Genomic DNA, 19,187 nt, shown 5'->3' with positions numbered 1-19,187 from the left:
TGCAATTATCACCTTAGCATAAAGTGATAGTTAGAACTTTGGGAAATTATCCAAACGTTGTACCTCTTTCCCTGTCACAATTAAAATCATTTTTTTTAAAGTTCAAAATAATTGGCATATTATTCTTCACCTTATCAGTAGTAAAAACTTGCTAAGAGAGTGTGTTAACTTACTACACGTTCATCAAGTATTAACTGAGCACCTATGCCAGGCCCTCATCACCTCACAGTACAGTGAGAAGCAGCAGTCAGTAAGTAAATGCACACTGTGCAGGGCTGTGAACATCTGAGTGCATGTTACAGACGGAAAGAAATTTTTCTTATGGCAGATCAGTGGTTTTGTTCGGGGGGGGGGGGAGTTTGTTTTGGTTTTGTTTTTGTGTTTTTTTGGTTTTGTTTTGGTTTTGAGACAAGGTATTGCTCTGTTGCCCAGGCTGGAATGCAGTAGCAAGATCACTGCAACCTCAAATGCCTGAGTTCAAGCAATCCTCCTGCCTCAGCCTCCCGAGTAGCTGGAACTATAAGCAAGCACCACCATGCCCGGCTACATTTTTGCTTTTTCTGTAGAGAGGGGGTCTCACCATGTTGCCCAGGCTGGTCTCAGACTCCCAGCCTTAAGCGATCCTCCTGCCTCAGCCTCTCCAGGTGCTGGAGTTACAAGTGTGAGCCACCATGCCTGCCCCAGCCCATTGTTTTAAGCCCTTATGATCCCTAGTGGAGTCCAGAAGCCCATGTCTGTGTCTGGTCTTTGGACTGCTCTGTTCTAGTACACAGGGTCTCTTGGACTAAGCAGCATGCACAGAGGGCACTGGCGGTCCATCTGTGGCCAGAGGCACATTTTCTCCTTCATCAACACTTGTCTCTGATTTGGATTTGGGGCCAGTAAAGCCGTGCTTGTATGCATTGCTTTGATAGAACATAGGAACTGTCTGGAACAGAGGGGAAGGCTGTTACCGGGTTGTACCTGCCCAGGGCACACACCCAGCTGTGTCAGTCCCTACACGGCACCAGATTGTTGGAAGCTGATTGCAAAAGCTTGTGCGCTCCACCCAAATAAAGTGAACCAGTTTGAGAGGCCACATGTCTTCACCCTTTTGTGAGGCAGTTGGGCTGGAAACAGTTAATTATCTGCCCAGAGCTGAGTATCTGTGACCAAATGTGTCTCCCCACAGTTCGTCTTGTACCTTACAGTAATCGCACATCCAATAGAGGGAATGAGGGCATTCATTTGAGAACAGACTTATCAGCAAACTGCATAATGTTGATAAAACTTAGCTTTATGTGTGGCTTTTTCTGTCTTAATAGCTTGAGAAACCTGAGAATGTTATTAAATTTGCAAATCTGGAGGTTCTAAATTCCTACTCTCCCAAACCTCACCCCATGCGTAGAAAAATCCAGCAATGACAGCAATAAAACTATGTCCTCATTTTGCTTCCCATTTAGCTGCCAATAACTATTGGCATTAAAATCTAGGTCATAGGGAGGTCTTGGAAGAATAGAGCTGAAAATAAGGGAGAAGCTACATTTTGGTCAATAGAAACAATGCTGCCTCCCATTTCCTGAAGTTTTTTTCCCAGTACCAGAACCATTGCCCTTTGGAGAATTATATAAAGCACATTAGACTTTAGGACTAGGAGAAATCATTCTCCTTTCTATATTTAATTACTCCCTGAAACTCTCCAGTGTACATGATTTATAATGGTTTTTTGTTGTTGTTGTTGTTGTTACTGAACCTTGTGCCTTTTTAAATAATACCCATCTTAATATTTACGTTTAAATATATGTAATACTTAATGTTGCTATGTTTTGGACCTCTTGTGTTGGTACTGTGCATGCCTGGCTTTAAAGAAAGGTAGAGAATCTTTTCTTTTGATCCTTGATCTATAACTCAAAGCTGTTTTTATGCATATTGTGTTTTCTGATTTTATATCCTTCATGTTCTTGTTTTTAAGCAGTTTTAGTAGTGAAAACTGGCTGGGCATGGTGGCTCATGTCTGTAATCCTAGAACTTTGGGAGGTTGAGGTGGGCAGATCACTTGAACCCAGCAGTTCGAGACCAGCCTGGACAACATGACAAAACCCAGTCTCTACAAAAAAATACAAAAATTAGCCAGGCGTGGTGTCACGTGCCTGTGGTTCCACTTGCTCCGGAGGCTGAGGTGGGAGAATCATCTGAGCCCAGGAGGTCGAGGCTGCAGTGAGCTATGATTGTACCATGGCACTCCAGCCTGAGTAACAGTGAGACCCTATCTCAAAAAATAAAAAAAAAGAAAAGAAAAAAGTTCTTTTTCTCTCCTTTAAATAGACCTTTAGTATATTTATTTTCTATCTCTGTCATTTAGAACATTGCTATTCAAAAGGAAGCCTAAGTTCCCTCGCTCCACTCCCCAGTAATTCAAAATTTGCATTTTAACTAGTGCTCCGGGTAGATGGATGTACACAGTGAAGTTAGAGAAGCACTGGTTGGGAGCAGTAGAGCCCATGACAGTGGGCATCTCTTGTATGAGCAGGGACAAGAAGGAGTTTCTAGTATGGCGTGTGTATAAGCTCACTGTGTAGGTTATCCCATAACCTCACAACCTCCTGGAAGGTGGGGATTCAGAACAACCTTAAGAAGTTTGCCATATCCTCATAGCACCTGCACTCCGAATATTTAGTGAGTAATTTTTCTTGCCTTCTTTTATAGAATTGCTTTTTCACATAATAAATTTATTTTAAAAGCAAACTTGGTACCACTACTGCAAAATATATGTATAACAGTTTTTTCTGACACATACAAATAAACAGGTAACAATTTTAGCTTAGTCTGTGCTCATCGTGCACCCCACCTAAAAGCATCTTAGGTACACCGAGAGTGATGTGCACCACGCTGCAGGAATCCCTGTTCTAGGAAGTTACACAGATTATAACGGTCTGGATAAAGAAAGAAAGAACAGAAGATGACAAAGCATGATCTTAACCGTGAGGACCTGACATCCAAACCAGATAAAGATAAACACAGTTACATGATCAAATGTTTCACTGACTGGCTGCTCCGTGACAGGCTGCTCTGCAGGCCTGGAGCAGGGACTGGGCATCTGGAATTTTAAAAACAGCACAGATGATTCCAATGCATAACCAGCCGGGGATTCGCCAGATCTCAGTAGGAATCCCCATCAAAACCACTGCTGCCCCACGGTGATAACTCACATTAGTGGCCCCTAGAGGGGTAAAGGAGGTCCAGAAATTAATAGTGCATTTACGTTGTTTAATTATGAGGCACCATTGGGTTTTCTTGGTTGCATCCCGAGTTAGTATTGCCTCTAACTCATAAACACATAGGATTTTAGAGCTGGAAGAGAAGCACAATATGTTGTTTATCACTGTCACTGTCAGAATTCAAGTACAAAGAATTTTCTGCAGGTAAGCAGGCTTGACATGCAAAATTTCAGTTTCCCTAAAATGCCCAGTAAAGAAAATGGTGTATGTTGAGTTTAATTTTTTTAATTAAAAATTAGGTTGCATTCTACAAAGAAAATTTACAACAAAATGTTAGTTAGGGAATAGAAGTACTTTGGTGAATTCCATGGTCACGGACAGTGCCCATTGTGTGAAATTATGACGACTGGTTTGTATTTAAAGCTGGCAGAAGCAGGTAAAGTTATCCTGATATTTTAAGAGAGAAGGGTGTTTGAAGATAAATGAGGTCAGTTGTGGACCAGATCTTGGGAAGGAAACAGACTATTTTGTCTCTTCTGCACTCTGTTTGTGCCCCAGCCTCATTTGATGGGCAAGTAGCAGGGTATAGAGGAGAGAACACTGGGCCTCAGCTTGTGTGAATGACTTTGAGCTTATGTGAGTCATATCACATTAGGTGTTTCTTACAGTTCTGTGTCATCCACGGACTTGCCATTCAAGTCTACAGCTTCATTCAGATTCTGAATGAGAACATTGAGCAAGTTAGGGCCAAGGACATCATTGCCCCAGTGAGGGTGGCCTTCAGTACAAAGGTGTGTATGGTGACTGACCCCCTCCTGGTTTGCCTGAGACTGTAGAGTTTCATGGGATGTGGAACTTTCAGTGCTGAAACTAACACAGTTCCAGGCTGACTAGGATCGTTGGCCAGTCCTAGGCATGGATTGGTCAGCTGCTGAAGTCCATCAAACGAAAGGTACTGTCTATCTTGCAGCCCCATTCTTGCTTATCATACACAACTATGATGAGAAATCAATGTCCTGCCGAAGCTGAAGACACTACTTATCCTGAGAAATAACTGTCCTGCCGAAGTTAGACACCAAAGCTAGAGAGCAATTCCTGCTCATCAAGAAACCCCACCAGAAAAGCAACCAGGTTGGTTTGGCTTGGCTGGTTCTTGGTGAACCCCAGCTCTGACTCCTAATGATAATGGCCCCCAAGCCTATGCTGTCACCTGTCTTAGAATTTTGCCAGGTATTGGCCTTAACGTTTGACACAGGAATCATCTTAGGATTAAATTTCAGATTTTTCATGTGCAGTAGTGACCACATTGATCTTAGTTTTAATGTTTTTGAGACTGCCTCTCATAGCATTTTTAATGTTGTTGAGACCACCTCTCTGAGCATTTTTTTTAAGGTCAAGTATATATCGAAGTCTAAACTGCTTTGTAAAGCCCATGTAATTGTTAAGTGCCTTGTTAGCATGTTTTTTAAATTCATGTTTCAAGTAAACGGACTTACTTGGCTGTTGACACGTTTTCCTTTTCTTTTCTAATAGTCATACCCATCTAATTACATGGAATCCATGAAGCCCAACAAATATGGGGTCATCTACTCCACACCATTGCCCGAGAAGTTCTTTCAGACCCCAGAAGGCCTGTCACATGGAATACAGATGGAGCCAGTGGACCTCACGGTGAACAAGCGGAGTTCACCCCCTTCGGCTGGGAATTCGCCTTCCTCTCTGAAGTTCCCGTCCTCACACCGGAGAGCCTCGCCTGGGTTGAGCATGCCATCTTCCAGCCCACCGATAAAAAAATACTCACCCCCTTCTCCAGGCGTGCAGCCCTTCGGCGTGCCACTGTCCATGCCACCAGTGATGGCAGCTGCTCTCTCACGGCACGGAATACGGAGCCCGGGGATCCTGCCCGTCATCCAGCCGGTGGTGGTGCAGCCCGTCCCCTTTATGTACACGAGTCACCTCCAGCAGCCTCTCATGGTCTCCTTGTCGGAGGAGATGGAAAATTCCAGTAGTAGCATGCAAGGTAAATTCTGCCACTGCTTCATGCTGCTGCACTTGCTTAGTGTACTGGCGCTTCACCAGATGGGCTGGGTGAGGAAGCACGGGGGCAAGAGCTGTTGAACTCTTCAGAGGAAATACTCATCTGCCTAAGGCATTTCCTTTTCTTTTTTTTTCCCCCCTAAAGTGTTGATACTGGAAAAGGTCCCAAGAATCAGGCTGTCTGTTTGATACCATGAGACGATTACTTTCACTATGTAATAGTCAACTTGGGGACAGAAAGATTCTTGACTTTATGTCACTTTCTTGAATACCTACATGGTTCTAAGTACAAAAGGCATTTAATAAATACTTTTTGATCGTGGTGAAAACTAATAGCGATCAAAAGCCACCTTGTTTACCAGCTGGTCATAGACAGAGGACTATGGGGTAGAAAGGAAATAATCCAGAATTATAAGAACGAATCATTTCAGGGCTGGTGTTTTAGAATCCAGGTCCCTATATTTGCTGTTTACTGGCAAAATAATGGTCAGGAGAGGCGAGAATCTCCCCCAGATTTGTTCCTGCTATAATCTGCCAAAGGCAAATAAATCTGTCGTATCTGTGTTATAGATAGGAGCTATGCAGTAAGCTTTGAAAAGCTGAAATTGGTAAACTGTACGTGGAGTGACTTTTCTATTTTTATTTTTTAGTACCTGTAATTGAATCATATGAGAAGCCTATATCACAGAAAAAAATTAAAATAGAACCTGGGATCGAACCACAGAGGACAGATTATTATCCTGAAGAAATGTCACCCCCCTTAATGAACTCAGTGTCCCCCCCGCAAGCATTATTGCAAGAGTAAGTATATTTAGGCCTACCCAGCATTTGCATAGTAGCGTGCATCTTGGAACCTGGAACGGAAGCACAAGATTTCACACGTGTGATGTAGTGTGGATGACCAGGAACGGCTTGTAGTCTGTGGCCGCCACTGGTCCGGTACCACTGGTCAAGATGGGAGAATCTCTCCAAAAACAATATGCTGTTACACTGACAACGTTATGACAAAATTTACATCGAGTTTTCATTGAATCAGTCATCTATGATTTTACACCTTACCACATGAATTATTTTTGTTTTTTTTTTTTCATTCTTCCAGGCTATGTATACTTAGTTTTTCCATGATGAGAATCCTTGTATAGATTAAACTTGGTGTTCTGTGGATCAAGTAAAGTTTTCATGTGGATACACTTAGTCCTTACAGAGTGTATAGTATCCTGTAGAATTGCCATCCAGTAGGAAGGCTGTGTGGTATTGGTCAGCATCCAAGCACCTGGATGGTGGTTTCTTGTAGGTCTAACATGGTATAGTGTGGTAGTGCCACACATAGGTTCAGCCCTCATTTATGGGATCCCACTGTAGATAACCTTGGCCTCCACTAGTGATTACACTGAAGGCTGGGTTTGTAGTTACTAAGAAGATGGCCTTCAGGTCCAGCAAGGATCCCACCTCTGCTCTCTATCATCTGTGTGATCTTGGACTAGTCACTTAATTTGCTGCCCCCATTTCTGTTTTCATTATTGATTGTAGTTGTAATTGTCTTGTGTTACGGTGCTTCAACATTGGATTCAGCAGCCAGCTTCCGAGTACAAAGGCAACGATTACCTCCACAGTGTCCCTCCCATCATCCTCCTGCATCATTTTCCTCCACTTGAATAAATGTTCTACCCACCTTTCTCCTTGATCTTCTCTACCCCTCCACCCCGCTCCCTCTCACAATTAACTCTACAGCAGAATGTGAATTCTCTGATTTTAGAATAACTATTTTGTGGGTAACTTCAAATATATCCTAGTTGTATCCGCATTCAGCTCGGGTAGGTACCTTCATAGTAGCTCATGGATTAATTGTCCACTGCACCCAGTCATAGTCATTTTTGGTTTGGGTTGTCATATGCTCTCCAATAGATGAAGAAGAGAATAACTCTTAGCCAACTGCATCAGCAGTAGGGAGAGAGTCTCTGATGGAATTATATTTTATTATTCCTCACAATTGCATAGTGCCCTCTTCCCTCAAAAAAAAAACCTTCCCAGATATTTTCAAAGGAATTATTTCATTCCTCCACAACAAGCATGTGGGAGTCAGAGCAAAAGGCAAACGGATTACCTGAGACATTAGATAACTCACCAATAATCACACTGCTAACAGCTGAGGGGCCCCGGGCTTGATCTCCTGCTTCCGAATCAGGGCTTTTCTTGCCATCTTGTCATATCCAACCCGTTGCATCTGCTCATGCACTCAAGTGAAAGGAAAAAAATGAGTAGGCAAAATGGATACATCTTAAAGGTGGAATTAACTTTTTTTATGTTGAGAGATGTTTTTGGCAAGGTAACTAGCAACATGGCATGCACTTACCGTTGTTCCTGCACGGGTGATGAAAAAGATGCTATAAAACTAAACAAAGCCAAGTGCCTCCATAGGGAGGGATCCGTTGACTGGACAAGTGTTATTCCAAAGTCTGGGTTATTGTGAATTGTGGTGTAAAACATTGCAGAAGATTTGAAAGCAATATTCTGTGCTCTGAATGCTGCTCAAAAGAAAATACTTTTCTCTTGTTTTAAGTACTATTCTTTTGATGTTCTCAAGCTCAGTGGCTTTTAATGATTAATGAGTAATATGCTTTTTTTAAAGCTGACCTAAGAATGCATTCTGCTTCTCAAAAAAATGCAACAGATGAGCCACAGCTGGGACATGTACTCTTTAAGTAATGTTCTCACAGGTGTGATTAAGTAACGTCTTGGAGTATGCCCAGTAGCAGCCCACGTAGGAAACCAGCTAGCCAGGAAAGAATAACTTGAAACTAGGCACCCAGTACCACTGCAGTGAGGCAGCCCCAATAATATTTGCCTTAGGAAACCCTTCCTTTCCAGAGGCAGACTTAAAAGTACAGGTTTGAAATCCATTTGCTTGATTGTGGTGTTACAGCTTTAGGATTATTTATAAAGGCACTCAAAGGTACATCAAATTCTTTTTGTTCTAGATTTACAAAAAGATTTCTTTGTTCTAAATACATAAAACTATATTTAGAACAAGAAGCATAAGGATCAGATTTCCCTATTGAGTTGTGTATGTGAATTATAGCAAACTTAAGAAGAGCTGACTCAGCTCAAAACAGTGGACAGATATCTTATATGTATTAGCTCTCTAACTTCTTGGTGATAATAATGTCAAACCACCTCTTTGAAAATGGGAGTGGAGACCAAAAAGTGTGAGATCCCAAGACTCTTAATCTAGCTTTGGTCTGAACCAACATCAGTCTCTTCAGAGATGCGGCAGCTAACCATGCTCAGAAGGTTTAAGGGACACAGCTCAAGCAGAGATATCCTGGTTTGGGGACATCCTCAAAAAACTCATGAAATTAAACAACTGTAGGGTACAAAGTTACAAATAGAGTATTTTGAACCTCACAATATTCATGGCTACCGTTTAGTAGCTTTATCTTGGGAACAGACATTGTTCTGAGATATAACCTTCTGAGATAACATTATCATCATCCCCAGTTTACAGAGAGGAAACCGAGACACAGAGAGGGCGAGATCTTGGCCCAGGATCACAGAGACTGTCAGTGACAAAGCTGGGATTTGTAACTGCAGCCCACAGCCTTTTGGTGCACCTTTATATGTAAAATAAACAACTGGAAAGGGCAATCAGAATTACTGCACAGAAACCATTTGATTCCCAACCCATAAAATCCAATAATTGGGAGAGATTTCTAAAGTTGTCTGAGAAAGAGAGTCTCCCAGTATCCCAAAGATGCGTGAAAGGTTTATGGATAATAATTAAATTTCTACCCCAGCACTTTATTTCCTGAATTTCTTTTAATGGAGATGAAACGTTTTCATTAGATGACATTAAAGCTGAAAGTTAAAAATAAACTGAACTTTTTCTTTCTATTGAAGGATTTTAAATGAATAATTCAGCTTATAAAAACTCTGTGAACCTCTCACTTTGCTGTGTTCTCTGCTATTTGTTTGCACATATATATATATTTATATATATAATTGAAGTCCTTGTTCTTTTCCCCCTCCTCACTATTTTATGTTCACTTTTCCATGTATCTAAACTTGGCCTATCCATCTCTACTCTCTTTCCAGGTACTAGAGTAGGAAGGTGAGAGTCAACACTGACAGTTTCCTTTGCTCATAATAAAGGATGAGAAGTAAATAAATAAATAATTAAAAAAAAAAAAAAAAGGCATGAGAAGTAAGGTCACTTAAGAAACACACCTTTTATTCATTTTCTAGTCACTTCTTAGCATGCCTGAAAAAGTTATTGACAAGGGATGTGTATTCAAATATTTACCAAGACAAGTTGTATATCAAGAGACTCCCTTTTGATTTTTATGGATAAATTTTTTTTATTCTCTTTTTAAGCTCACGACTTAGAGTGTTTACTCATCAAATTCTTTTTTTCCTGTTCACACATCTTTTTTCTCCTCAAACACACTTGTGCAAAATATTCCTGTATTATATGGAACATTTTAGGAGTTATAGATTTAAATATGAAAGAGAAAAGTCTTTTTTTTTTTTTTTTTTGAGACGGAGTCTCGCTCTGTCGCCCAGGCTGGAGTGCAGTGGCGCAATCTCGGCTCACTGCAAGCTCCGCCTCCCGGGTTCACGCCATTCTCCTACCTCAGCCTCCCGAGTAGCTGGGACTACAGGCGCCCGCCACTGCGCCCGGCTAATTTTTTTCTATTTTTTAGTAGAGACGGGGTTTCACCATGGTCTCGATTTCCTGACCTTGTGATCCGCCCGCCTCGGCCTCCCAAAGTGCTGGGATTACAGGCGTGAACCACCGCGCCCGGCCTGAGAAAAGTCTTTCATTACAGTTAGAGGCCAACAACATACACTTGTGATATCAAGTAATTAGTCATTAGGAAAGTGAATGAGCAGATTAGAACATTATAATTACTTACATTAATCAGCAGGGGAAGCCGAGGAACGTAACAGACTTTTCCCAGCTCTTCCTCCATCTCCCTTTTCTCTCCACCACCTTCTTGCTGAAAAAAAGAAAGCTTAGATTATAAGATTTTTAACAGGATTTGGTTTCGAGTCCACCCAGGGAAGGTGCAAACTCAGGAATGAGAGAAATCAGGAAGGTAGGGAGAATGTCAGGCGTCCCATGGGGGAGCCGGCACCACGTGAGCCAGCATCATGGGTGACCACAACACTACATTGAAATTCTCCCTCATACAAGAATCACAGTGACGGTGGAGGTTTGAGTTTGTGAAGACAGCAATGCCAACTTTTTTGTTGTTTTTTGGAAGAGCCGGCATTTGAAAATTGCATGTGAATTGGCAGTCTCAAAGGGACTCCAATTAAATGCCAATTACATAAAGGTTAGAAACATAGATATACCCTACAATGTGGTTTCCTGAGACTTAGGAGTTTGATCTTTTCCATTTTTCCCTAGCCAACAATAATGAAAATCAGAGCAGCCTGTGAAAAAATACAGTGTTAAGCATTGCCTAGAACCGCAAGATTCTATAAATAGGCAAAAGTTGACTGAGGGAAAGAGCCTCCCCAGCACTCGGCGCCTGCCTCTAGCATAGCACTTAACCCTTCTTACTGTCATTACTTATCTCCATGTCTGTCTCCCCCTAGAGTGTGAGCTCCTCGAGGGCAGGAACCCTGTTTTTATTCATCTTTGTGTCCCGGTGCCAAGCACAGTGCCTGGCTCATGGTAGGTGCTCACTCAATGTTTGTTGAATGAATATAGCAGTGCCTCTTGGGTTGATCAGCTAATTTCTTTCTGTTTATTTTGTCGGGATTTTTTGTTTGTTTGTTTTTGCCCAGTGTTGTTAATGCTTTTAGTAGACTGATGAAAAAGGAAGAACGTGCTCTCAACACTTTGCCTGTAACCTTGGCTTTCACAGGAATCACCCTTCGGTCATCGTGCAGCCTGGGAAGAGACCTTTACCTGTGGAATCCCCGGATACTCAAAGGAAGCGGAGGATACACAGATGTGATTATGATGGATGCAACAAAGTGTACACTAAAAGCTCCCACTTGAAAGCACACAGAAGAACACACACAGGTATTAGAAACACCAGACCCACTTCGTCTTTCTTCTTAAGAAGTATTAGAATGGAATGCAAAGGTTGTTACGATGAAAGGTTTTCAGGCATCTTGAAAGTTACCATAGTCATCTCCAGATGTGTCGTCTCCAGATTAGTTGTGCAGAATGAAGATGTTGCTAATGATTCGCCTTGGTAATAAGTTAGAGTAGATTCAAAGTAATCCCCAAAACAAGGCCGCTCACAATCACTTGCAGTTCTGTGCTCTCTAGCAAAGGAGGGAGAAAGGGTTGGAACCTTTGCCACTGGAACGGGGAAAGTGCTTTCACAGTCAAGGATGTGGCCTCCCTACGAGCTATTTCACATACATGCATTGTAAATTCATGAGAGCCAAGAACAGTCTTTGTGCAGCACAAATAAATGCAACAGTTTAACACAAACAATTCAAATAGAAGACTGTCCTTGAAGGAAAGAAAGATGAAGAAATGTGGTTAATATTTGTCTTCTAAACTTGAGGGAGCTCTTATGCCGTTGCCTACCATATTTGTTTTAGGATTTCTTCCATCTTGCCCAATACTGAATATAGAACATGAGCAGCTGAATCATACAAAAGTCATTACATAGCCAAGAAAAATGTGAAATTGGTCTCAGTGCCAAATGTTTTGGTAGTAAAACATCTTAAGGAAATAATACAAAAATGTTGTAACAGCCAGGTGCAGTGGCGTGCATCTGTGTCCCAGCTCCTTGGGAGGTTGAGGCGGGAGGATTGTTTGAGCCCAGGAGTTCAAGTCCAGTCTGGGCAACATAGGGAGGCCTTGTCTCTAAAAAAACATTAAAAATGAAATGTTTTAACAGCCTGATTGACTATTAGTAGTGATGATGTATATACAATAAGGCTCATCTCACCTCAAACTCTTTGATGTGAAATTCTAGTTTGACAGCAGTTTGCATCTGTGTACATTTTCGTTAGCAGTGTAGGTTGCTTTTCTGAGTCTTGCAAATCATTTTTACTCAGAAAATTTACAAAGAGGAATCTGAGGTTTGGAAGAGAAAAGGGAAGGAAAGTGGCAAAATGGAAGTGAAGTTTTTAAGTGAATCCTGGGAGGAGGCAGAGGAAGCTAACACCCACAGAGAGAGCCGAGGGTGATGGCCTTGTGTCTACAGCAACGCCCAAACAGCAGTGCGAATCGATGATTACTGAGGGCATTGTTGGGGCATTAATGGGACGCAAGAGGTGGATATCACCAACTTCCAGCCTAAAATTAGAAAGATATTGAATATTTGGGTGTCAGTTTAGATATAGGAAAAAATGCCTCTTTGTGTGTGTATTCTGTACCAGGAAGCAGATAGTAGAAATCCTAAATATCTCATTCAAATGCCAAGGAATGGTAATCCCTCAAGGCTTCTAGAGAACAAGGGGTGTTAAATGGGAGTAAATTTGTCATACTCATGACCCTTATGACTAATTTAAAATGTAAGATTTCCGTAACAGCCTTTTTTTTGGTGAGGGTCTCCCATCATCCTGGTTCTCCCTGTCATTTTCTCACAAGGAGCTTCTGTTCCTCATGTGTAAATTATCCTTATCCTACAGGAGGGGGTTGTAAAAACCTGGCTCAGGACAGATGGGGAAGAATGTGTGTATTTTAGTGCCCCTGAATTAGAGCATTATACTTAGGCATAATTGTTATTGCCTAAACAAGAAAGTAAGATGTTAATCCCTAGCAGACATTTCAGTTGTTAGAGACTTCATATTTTTAGAAAACTATTGAAAAGTATAAGAAAACCCCGCAAAATTTCGACTTGGAGTTCTCATTAAATGAATAACACTGCATGTAATTAAGCTCCCAAGCAGGTTTAAGATTTGGGAGATATGCAAATACAGATCACCATGTGTTCATCACTATTTGGTAGTCCCTCAGAATGGATTTCAGTGACTCTGTGTTTTAAGAACTCTTAAAATTCTCCCATTTTTTTTTTTTTTTGGCAGAGAGCCAATGAAACATTAAGCTATTAGTTCATTTTCTTCTTGCTTGTCCTGCAGTAGTTTATAATGCACTGTGTTATTGAAGAACAAATGTATGAACATATCTTGAAAATATTATTTGTCAAGCATTAGCTCAAAGATCTTTACTGCCTTTACAGGCAAAAATAGCTCTTTTCTTTTTCCTTTTGCAGGAGAAAAACCCTACAAATGTACATGGGAAGGATGCACATGGAAGTTTGCTCGGTCTGATGAACTAACAAGACATTTCCGAAAACATACTGGAATCAAACCTTTCCAGTGCCCGGACTGCGACCGCAGCTTCTCCCGTTCTGACCATCTTGCCCTCCATAGGAAACGCCACATGCTAGTCTGATCACCTCTGTGTCCTGCCTCAGCGTGACTCCCCACTCACCTGGCTCTCTCTCTGTCCTGCCTCCCATTATCTAACACATTTTTTACATGTACATTTTAATTTGATTCAGCTGGTCTGAATCTCGGAATTTATATCATCCAAAACTTCCATATGGTCAGTAGTAGATGTTCTCTAATCCTCCCTCTCCTTACCACGGGTCAGACCTAAAGAATGTGAACACTTTTTTTTTTTTTTTTTTTTTTTTTTTTTCTGGGGATGCTAAGCAAACCCTTCTTATAGATACGTTTAATGTAATAAGAACAAGGGAACATGTAAACTAACATAACCAATTGTCAGTTCTCCATGTATTCCTCAAAAGAATGTCAGAGTAAATGTATTAGAAATACAGTATCCAGACTGCTAGTCCTTGCCAGAGACATTCTTACCTCTGCCCTGTGATAATATTTTATGCTTGACAGTGAAAACAAGGGTGGCCCCTTGCACCAGTTAGCTAGAAGTACAGCAAGATTTCAAGCTAGTGCAGTCACCTCTTCCGTCATCCTTCACAACTCTTGTCAACCTGGATCTTAGACTTCATCTGAATCAAGTTCTTTGCCCTCCTTTGTGCCTGCAGCTCATATGGAGGTCTTTGCCACCAATGGGAGATGAGCCCAAACTTTGGATCTAGGTGGGTAATGTGTAGTGGTTCAAGGGAAGAGTGCTGTGCTTTCATAGCATGGAGTCGGAGGAGAGGGCTGTTGAGCAGTGGGGAGCAGAAGAGGCAATTCCTCCTGGGCTAGGGGTTGTCAGTGAGGTTTGAACATTTTGTTAGCTGTGTGCAGCATTCCCAGAGCTTCAGTCTCTGTGCATTCTCAGCTTTGCAGAACCATGCTGCAAAGCCATATACCAATGGGGTTATCCATGCAACTATCTCCATTCCTACAATGTCCTTAATATGAGATCATCAAACATTGATAGTAGGGACTCTGTGGAATATTTGCCCAGTAATGGTAAGAAATCTTTTGGGTAAGAGTATGGATGGTTCTTCTTTTACCCAATCTGCTTATAGCTTTTTTTGTAAACAGGGAAATGTTGAGTGGTACTTGTATTCCCTTATCAAATTAATCACATAGCTTTTATACAGAAACTCTTCTGTGTGAGCTGTAAGGTGCCAAGTTTGCTGTCACTTGTATTCATGACACATCCCATAAAGCATCTGCTAATGCTTTAAGAGATTGATTCAATTAAGACCTGAGTGACACTATTTGTAAATATAACTAGTTGTGAAGCACACATACCTTTATTTTGGGAATTTATGAAAAAATATAGAAAACCACAGATCAGGGATTCATATATGTAGCTCAAAAATTCCCAAAAGTTTACTGTTAGAGCTGGCAGTTTCCTATCACTATTTCAGTGTCAGAACAAACTGAAAATAATGGCTCGTGTTTATGTTGAAGATAAATAGCACCATTATTGGGGGAAGTTATTCAAAAGCAGGCTTTTGAGCACCATAGTCTAAATGCCAATAAAAATAATTCATACATAGAAATGTCATTGGTCCTAAATTTGAAGAAAGTGAGCAACAATAGTTAAATGTGGGTGCATATAACCAAATTCCCCTTCATCAAGAATGGAGGAGAAGAGAGAAGAATGAAATCCTGAAGATTCATCCCAGCCACAACTCAGGATCCAACACAACTTTAACTGGGAGGAATACATTGTTTGGTCATTTTTAAAACATCTGTGAATGAGTGATTCCGGAGGCCTGTGAATTGTGTGGGGAGCTTACTTTGATGGCACTATGTTAATAAAAGTTGTAGGGACTGTGCACCTAAGGCTAAGAGGTCCCACTCATCCGCCCTGTGAACCAGCTGTAAAGAAATGTAGTTGAGAAATGCAAAGAAATGTGTTATCTTGGCACTTGGGTTTGATTTTCCTTTTTTTAAAGCACTGCAAAATTTCTTTAGGATATTAAAACATCCTAATTGGGCTTTTTTTTTTGTTTTTCAGCTAAAGGTAAAGAGAATTTTTTTTTTAGCTAAAGTTTTTCTTTTTTGCAACTATGACATAAATTGAGTGATAAAATGGCTCTTTGAAAAGTAGATATTGTCTGTATTGTAAAAGCTTAGTCATATTCATGGCAAAGTGTTCATTTCTTGAGATGGTTCTTTCACAACACGCAAGAATCAAGATGGAGCGCAAGGAAAACCTTGTTTTTGTTTTTGTTTTTGTTTTGACCGAGGTAACCAGTTTATGTGTGTTCCAATCCATAGAGAAGTGGGGAAAGGGTGAGAAAGGATCAGATTGATCTGGGATCAGCTTGGAGCCTGAGTTCAGCCTCGTGGGCATCTCATGGAATTGATGCATTTGCTGTGGCATATTTAAATTTTGTTCAAAAGATTTTAAGCAAGACCTTGCAAAGACTCTTACGTTACTGTTCAGCTTGCTTAGATTGTGTTAACAGTTCATTTAACAAAGATCCATTTTAACTCTGGAACAAAAGCAACCCAGAGCATCCATTCTCTATTCCCATGCTGGTCGATATGCTTTCATTACCAATTGGCCCTTACCAAACTTTTCTTATATATATATTTGTATTTTACTATGATAGTTGAGAAATTTAGCCTCTTAGTCATTTTTAGCTGTTATTGTGGAAGACCTCAAATACAAGATTAGATGCCCTTGAACATGTTTTAATGATGTGTGTCATGTTACTACCAATGGCGATTTCAATCGCAATATTTTAAATTGATGAGAATGATTTGTAAACATGAAGTTGCTATTATGTAAATTCTGTTTGTTATAGAGTTTCTTCAGTTGTTACCCAAGTGTCATCCTAGAGAAGTCAGAAGAATAAGAATCCATTGTATTTTAGAGTTATGTGAATCTACATCATAAATGGGCATTAACATTCTAAATTGCTTGGTTTGGAGACTGTGTTAGCAGCATAGCTATATTCAACTAGGGAGATGCTAAATACACAGAAGTTTCAAGAGCCTTGGAACAGAATTACAGGGGAACTATATATGTATATGTATATTTTATTAAACACCCATCTGCACTATCAGTATTGCACTAATGTGGAATTTGAAAGACTATTTTGCTGATACTGTATATCTGCGCATCATTCCTGATTAGATTGTTTTAAAGACAATCTGAAAGAGCTAAGATTTTAAAATAATTTGGTTTGAAAATATACAGTTGTCTTGAAGGAATTGCTGTCATACATGAAGTTGCTCCAAGCTGTCTTTATTCTCTTCTTGGTCAAGGTTAACAATTGCTAAATGATCGCAAATTCACCTAAACAATACATTTACAAAGCCATCTTTACATGCATTAAACGAGGGCTACAACAATATTGTTTTACAAATACTAGCACTTTTTTTCTGTTATGTACTTAGTGTTAGAGGGTCAAAATAATCTTTCTGCTTAGCATCTCTTAAACCATACCTGCAAATATAGCAGGATTATTACATTTACAGTACTTTAATACTTGTATAAACTATGCAGAAATTTTTAATAAAGTGTAATATATTTTATAAGCTAATAAGACTGAATGGGTAAAGGTTTTTAGCATGCATTAGTATACTTGCAGATACTGAAACATTTTGGTAATCTTTCTTACTAAAGATGTGAATGTTTAATGTACCTTCTCTGTTTCTACTCTGTAGTCCAATGGGAATTCAGTAATGACATTTTGTCATGTCGAACTGTGAACATAAATTTGTACTGTACAGTCCTCATATACTATATACAGTATGCAATATATATTATATACTTGTTAATAAAACCATCAGAATATTAAATGTGATCATGTGATTACTTCATATGCAGTGATCACTAGAACAAAAGTTACAGAGCAATTTAAGAACCCTCGCTTAGAACTTTACTTACTCTGATGGGCAGTTATTGTTGATGGAGGGACAGAAAAATAGATCTAACTGGAAGATGAACTAACGGAATTAACTCAGCCCTCAAGCTGTGTCCCTGGTTTTCTGAAAATAGCCAACAGGAAGTCTTCTAGGCTGAAATCATAAAACTGCAGACAATCCAGCAAAAATCTACAAACTCACCTAGTTGATTCTTGAGATACTTTGTGTATTTGTTGTTTATGACCCCCTGTCTGCTTCCAAAAAGAACTTGCAGTGTATTGTATTAAAAGACATACGTGTATAATACTTAAAACTTTCAGAGGAAAATATCAAGACTCTCATGTTGGGGAGTGGGGAATGAGGAACAGAACAATAATACATTAAATAATTCTGGATAAAAGTATTATTTTTCAAGCCTTTAGTAACCATGTCCATGGACACTGCATTCTCCAGCATCACATGAAGAAGAAGTCGTTTCCAATAGGGATTTCAAGTTGAGTTTTTGGTTTTGGTTTTGGTTTTGGTTTTGGGTTTTTTTTGAGACAGTCTTGCTGTGTTCCCCAGGCTAGAGCACAATGTTGCAATCTCACTGCAACCTCCACCACTTGGGTTCAAGCAATTCTGCCTCAGCCTCTCAAGTAGCCGGGACTACAGGCGCACGCCACTGTGCCCAGCTAATTTTTGTAATTTTAATAGAGATAGGGTTTCACTATGTTGGCCAGGCTGGTCTCAAACTCCTGATCTCAAGTGATCCACCCACCTTGGCCTCAGAAAGTGCTGTTATTACAGCATAAGCCACTGCACCCAACCAAGGATTTAGAGTTCTTTTGTTTAAGGGAAATGTAATTACCTCTCCTCTTCCCTCTGCATCCCTGCAATGTAATTGAAACTGAGGCTAGCTTGTTAGACTTCAGCAGTTGTCCTCCAGCCTGGATTTCATTTTAGCAAAACACAAGGTAATGTCTGGCCAGCACTTCCCACATGACTTAGTTTCACAGGTTGGAGATGGAAGAGGTTTGGGAGAAAGTGGCTAAGTTCAGCCTTTGGGGCACTCTCCAGCATTCTCTGGGGGGAGCTTCTCTGCTTTTATACCAAGGTAGTTAACTGCAAAATCAAAAGCAAGTGTATGTGACTATAAATCCTAATGGAATACTGGCTTGAATTAGTTCAGTTGACTGGCTGTAATCCTTCCACTACATTTCTTTTTCTTTGCCTTTTTTTTTTTTTTTTTTTTTTTTTTTTTTTTTTTTTGAGAGGGAGTCTTGCTCTGTTGCCCAGACCAAGGCGCAGTGACACATTCTTGGCTCACCGTAACCTCCGCCTCCCAGTTTCAAGCGAGCCTCCTGCCTCAGATCCTCTAGTTGCTGGAATTACAGGCACGCACCACCATGACCAGCTAATTTTGTGTTTTTAGTAGAGACAGGGTTTAGTAAAGACAGGGTTTCGCCATGTTGGCCAGGTGATCCACCCGCCTCAGCCTCCCAACGTGCTGTAATTATAGGTGTGAGCCACCGCGCCCAGCCAATCCTTTCATTATATTTCTTATGCATGACTTGACACTTGCTGAGTTCAAAATAAGATCCATCCATGGCCGGGCGCGGTGACTCGCGCCTGTAATCCCAGCACTTTGGGAGACCGAGACGGGCGGATCACGAGGTCACGAGATCGAGACCATCCTGGCTAACACGGTGAAAACCCGTCTCTACTGAAAATACAAAAAATTAGCAT

The 19,187-nt window shown here is 40.6% G+C and overlaps 1 protein-coding gene across 3 annotated transcripts in view; it reads left to right on the top strand.

Moving 5' to 3' along the window:
- The window catches only part of KLF3 (KLF transcription factor 3), a 37,579-nt gene extending 20,186 nt beyond the window's left edge, over positions 1 to 17,393 (top strand). For 2 of the 3 annotated variants that reach the window (XM_008017651.3, XM_008017653.3), the window contains 4 exons: positions 4,731 to 5,217; positions 5,885 to 6,035; positions 11,108 to 11,268; positions 13,424 to 17,393. In XM_008017651.3, the coding sequence (XP_008015842.1) occupies positions 4,731 to 5,217; positions 5,885 to 6,035; positions 11,108 to 11,268; positions 13,424 to 13,605 (981 nt within the window). In that variant the 3' untranslated portion in view covers positions 13,606 to 17,393. Of the gene's footprint in view, positions 1 to 4,167; positions 4,329 to 4,730; positions 5,218 to 5,884; positions 6,036 to 11,107; positions 11,269 to 13,423 lie in introns of all 3 variants that reach the window. The other variant, XM_008017654.3, reaches the window with a different exon arrangement.
- Positions 17,394 to 19,187: the final 1,794 nt, after the last annotated feature.

Source organism: Chlorocebus sabaeus, chromosome 27 (assembly GCF_047675955.1).
Source record: "Chlorocebus sabaeus isolate Y175 chromosome 27, mChlSab1.0.hap1, whole genome shotgun sequence".
Classification (NCBI taxonomy): Eukaryota; Metazoa; Chordata; class Mammalia; order Primates; family Cercopithecidae; genus Chlorocebus; species Chlorocebus sabaeus.
The sequence above is the reverse complement of the archived record's forward strand: the minus strand, read 5'-3'. Positions and strand labels throughout refer to the sequence as shown.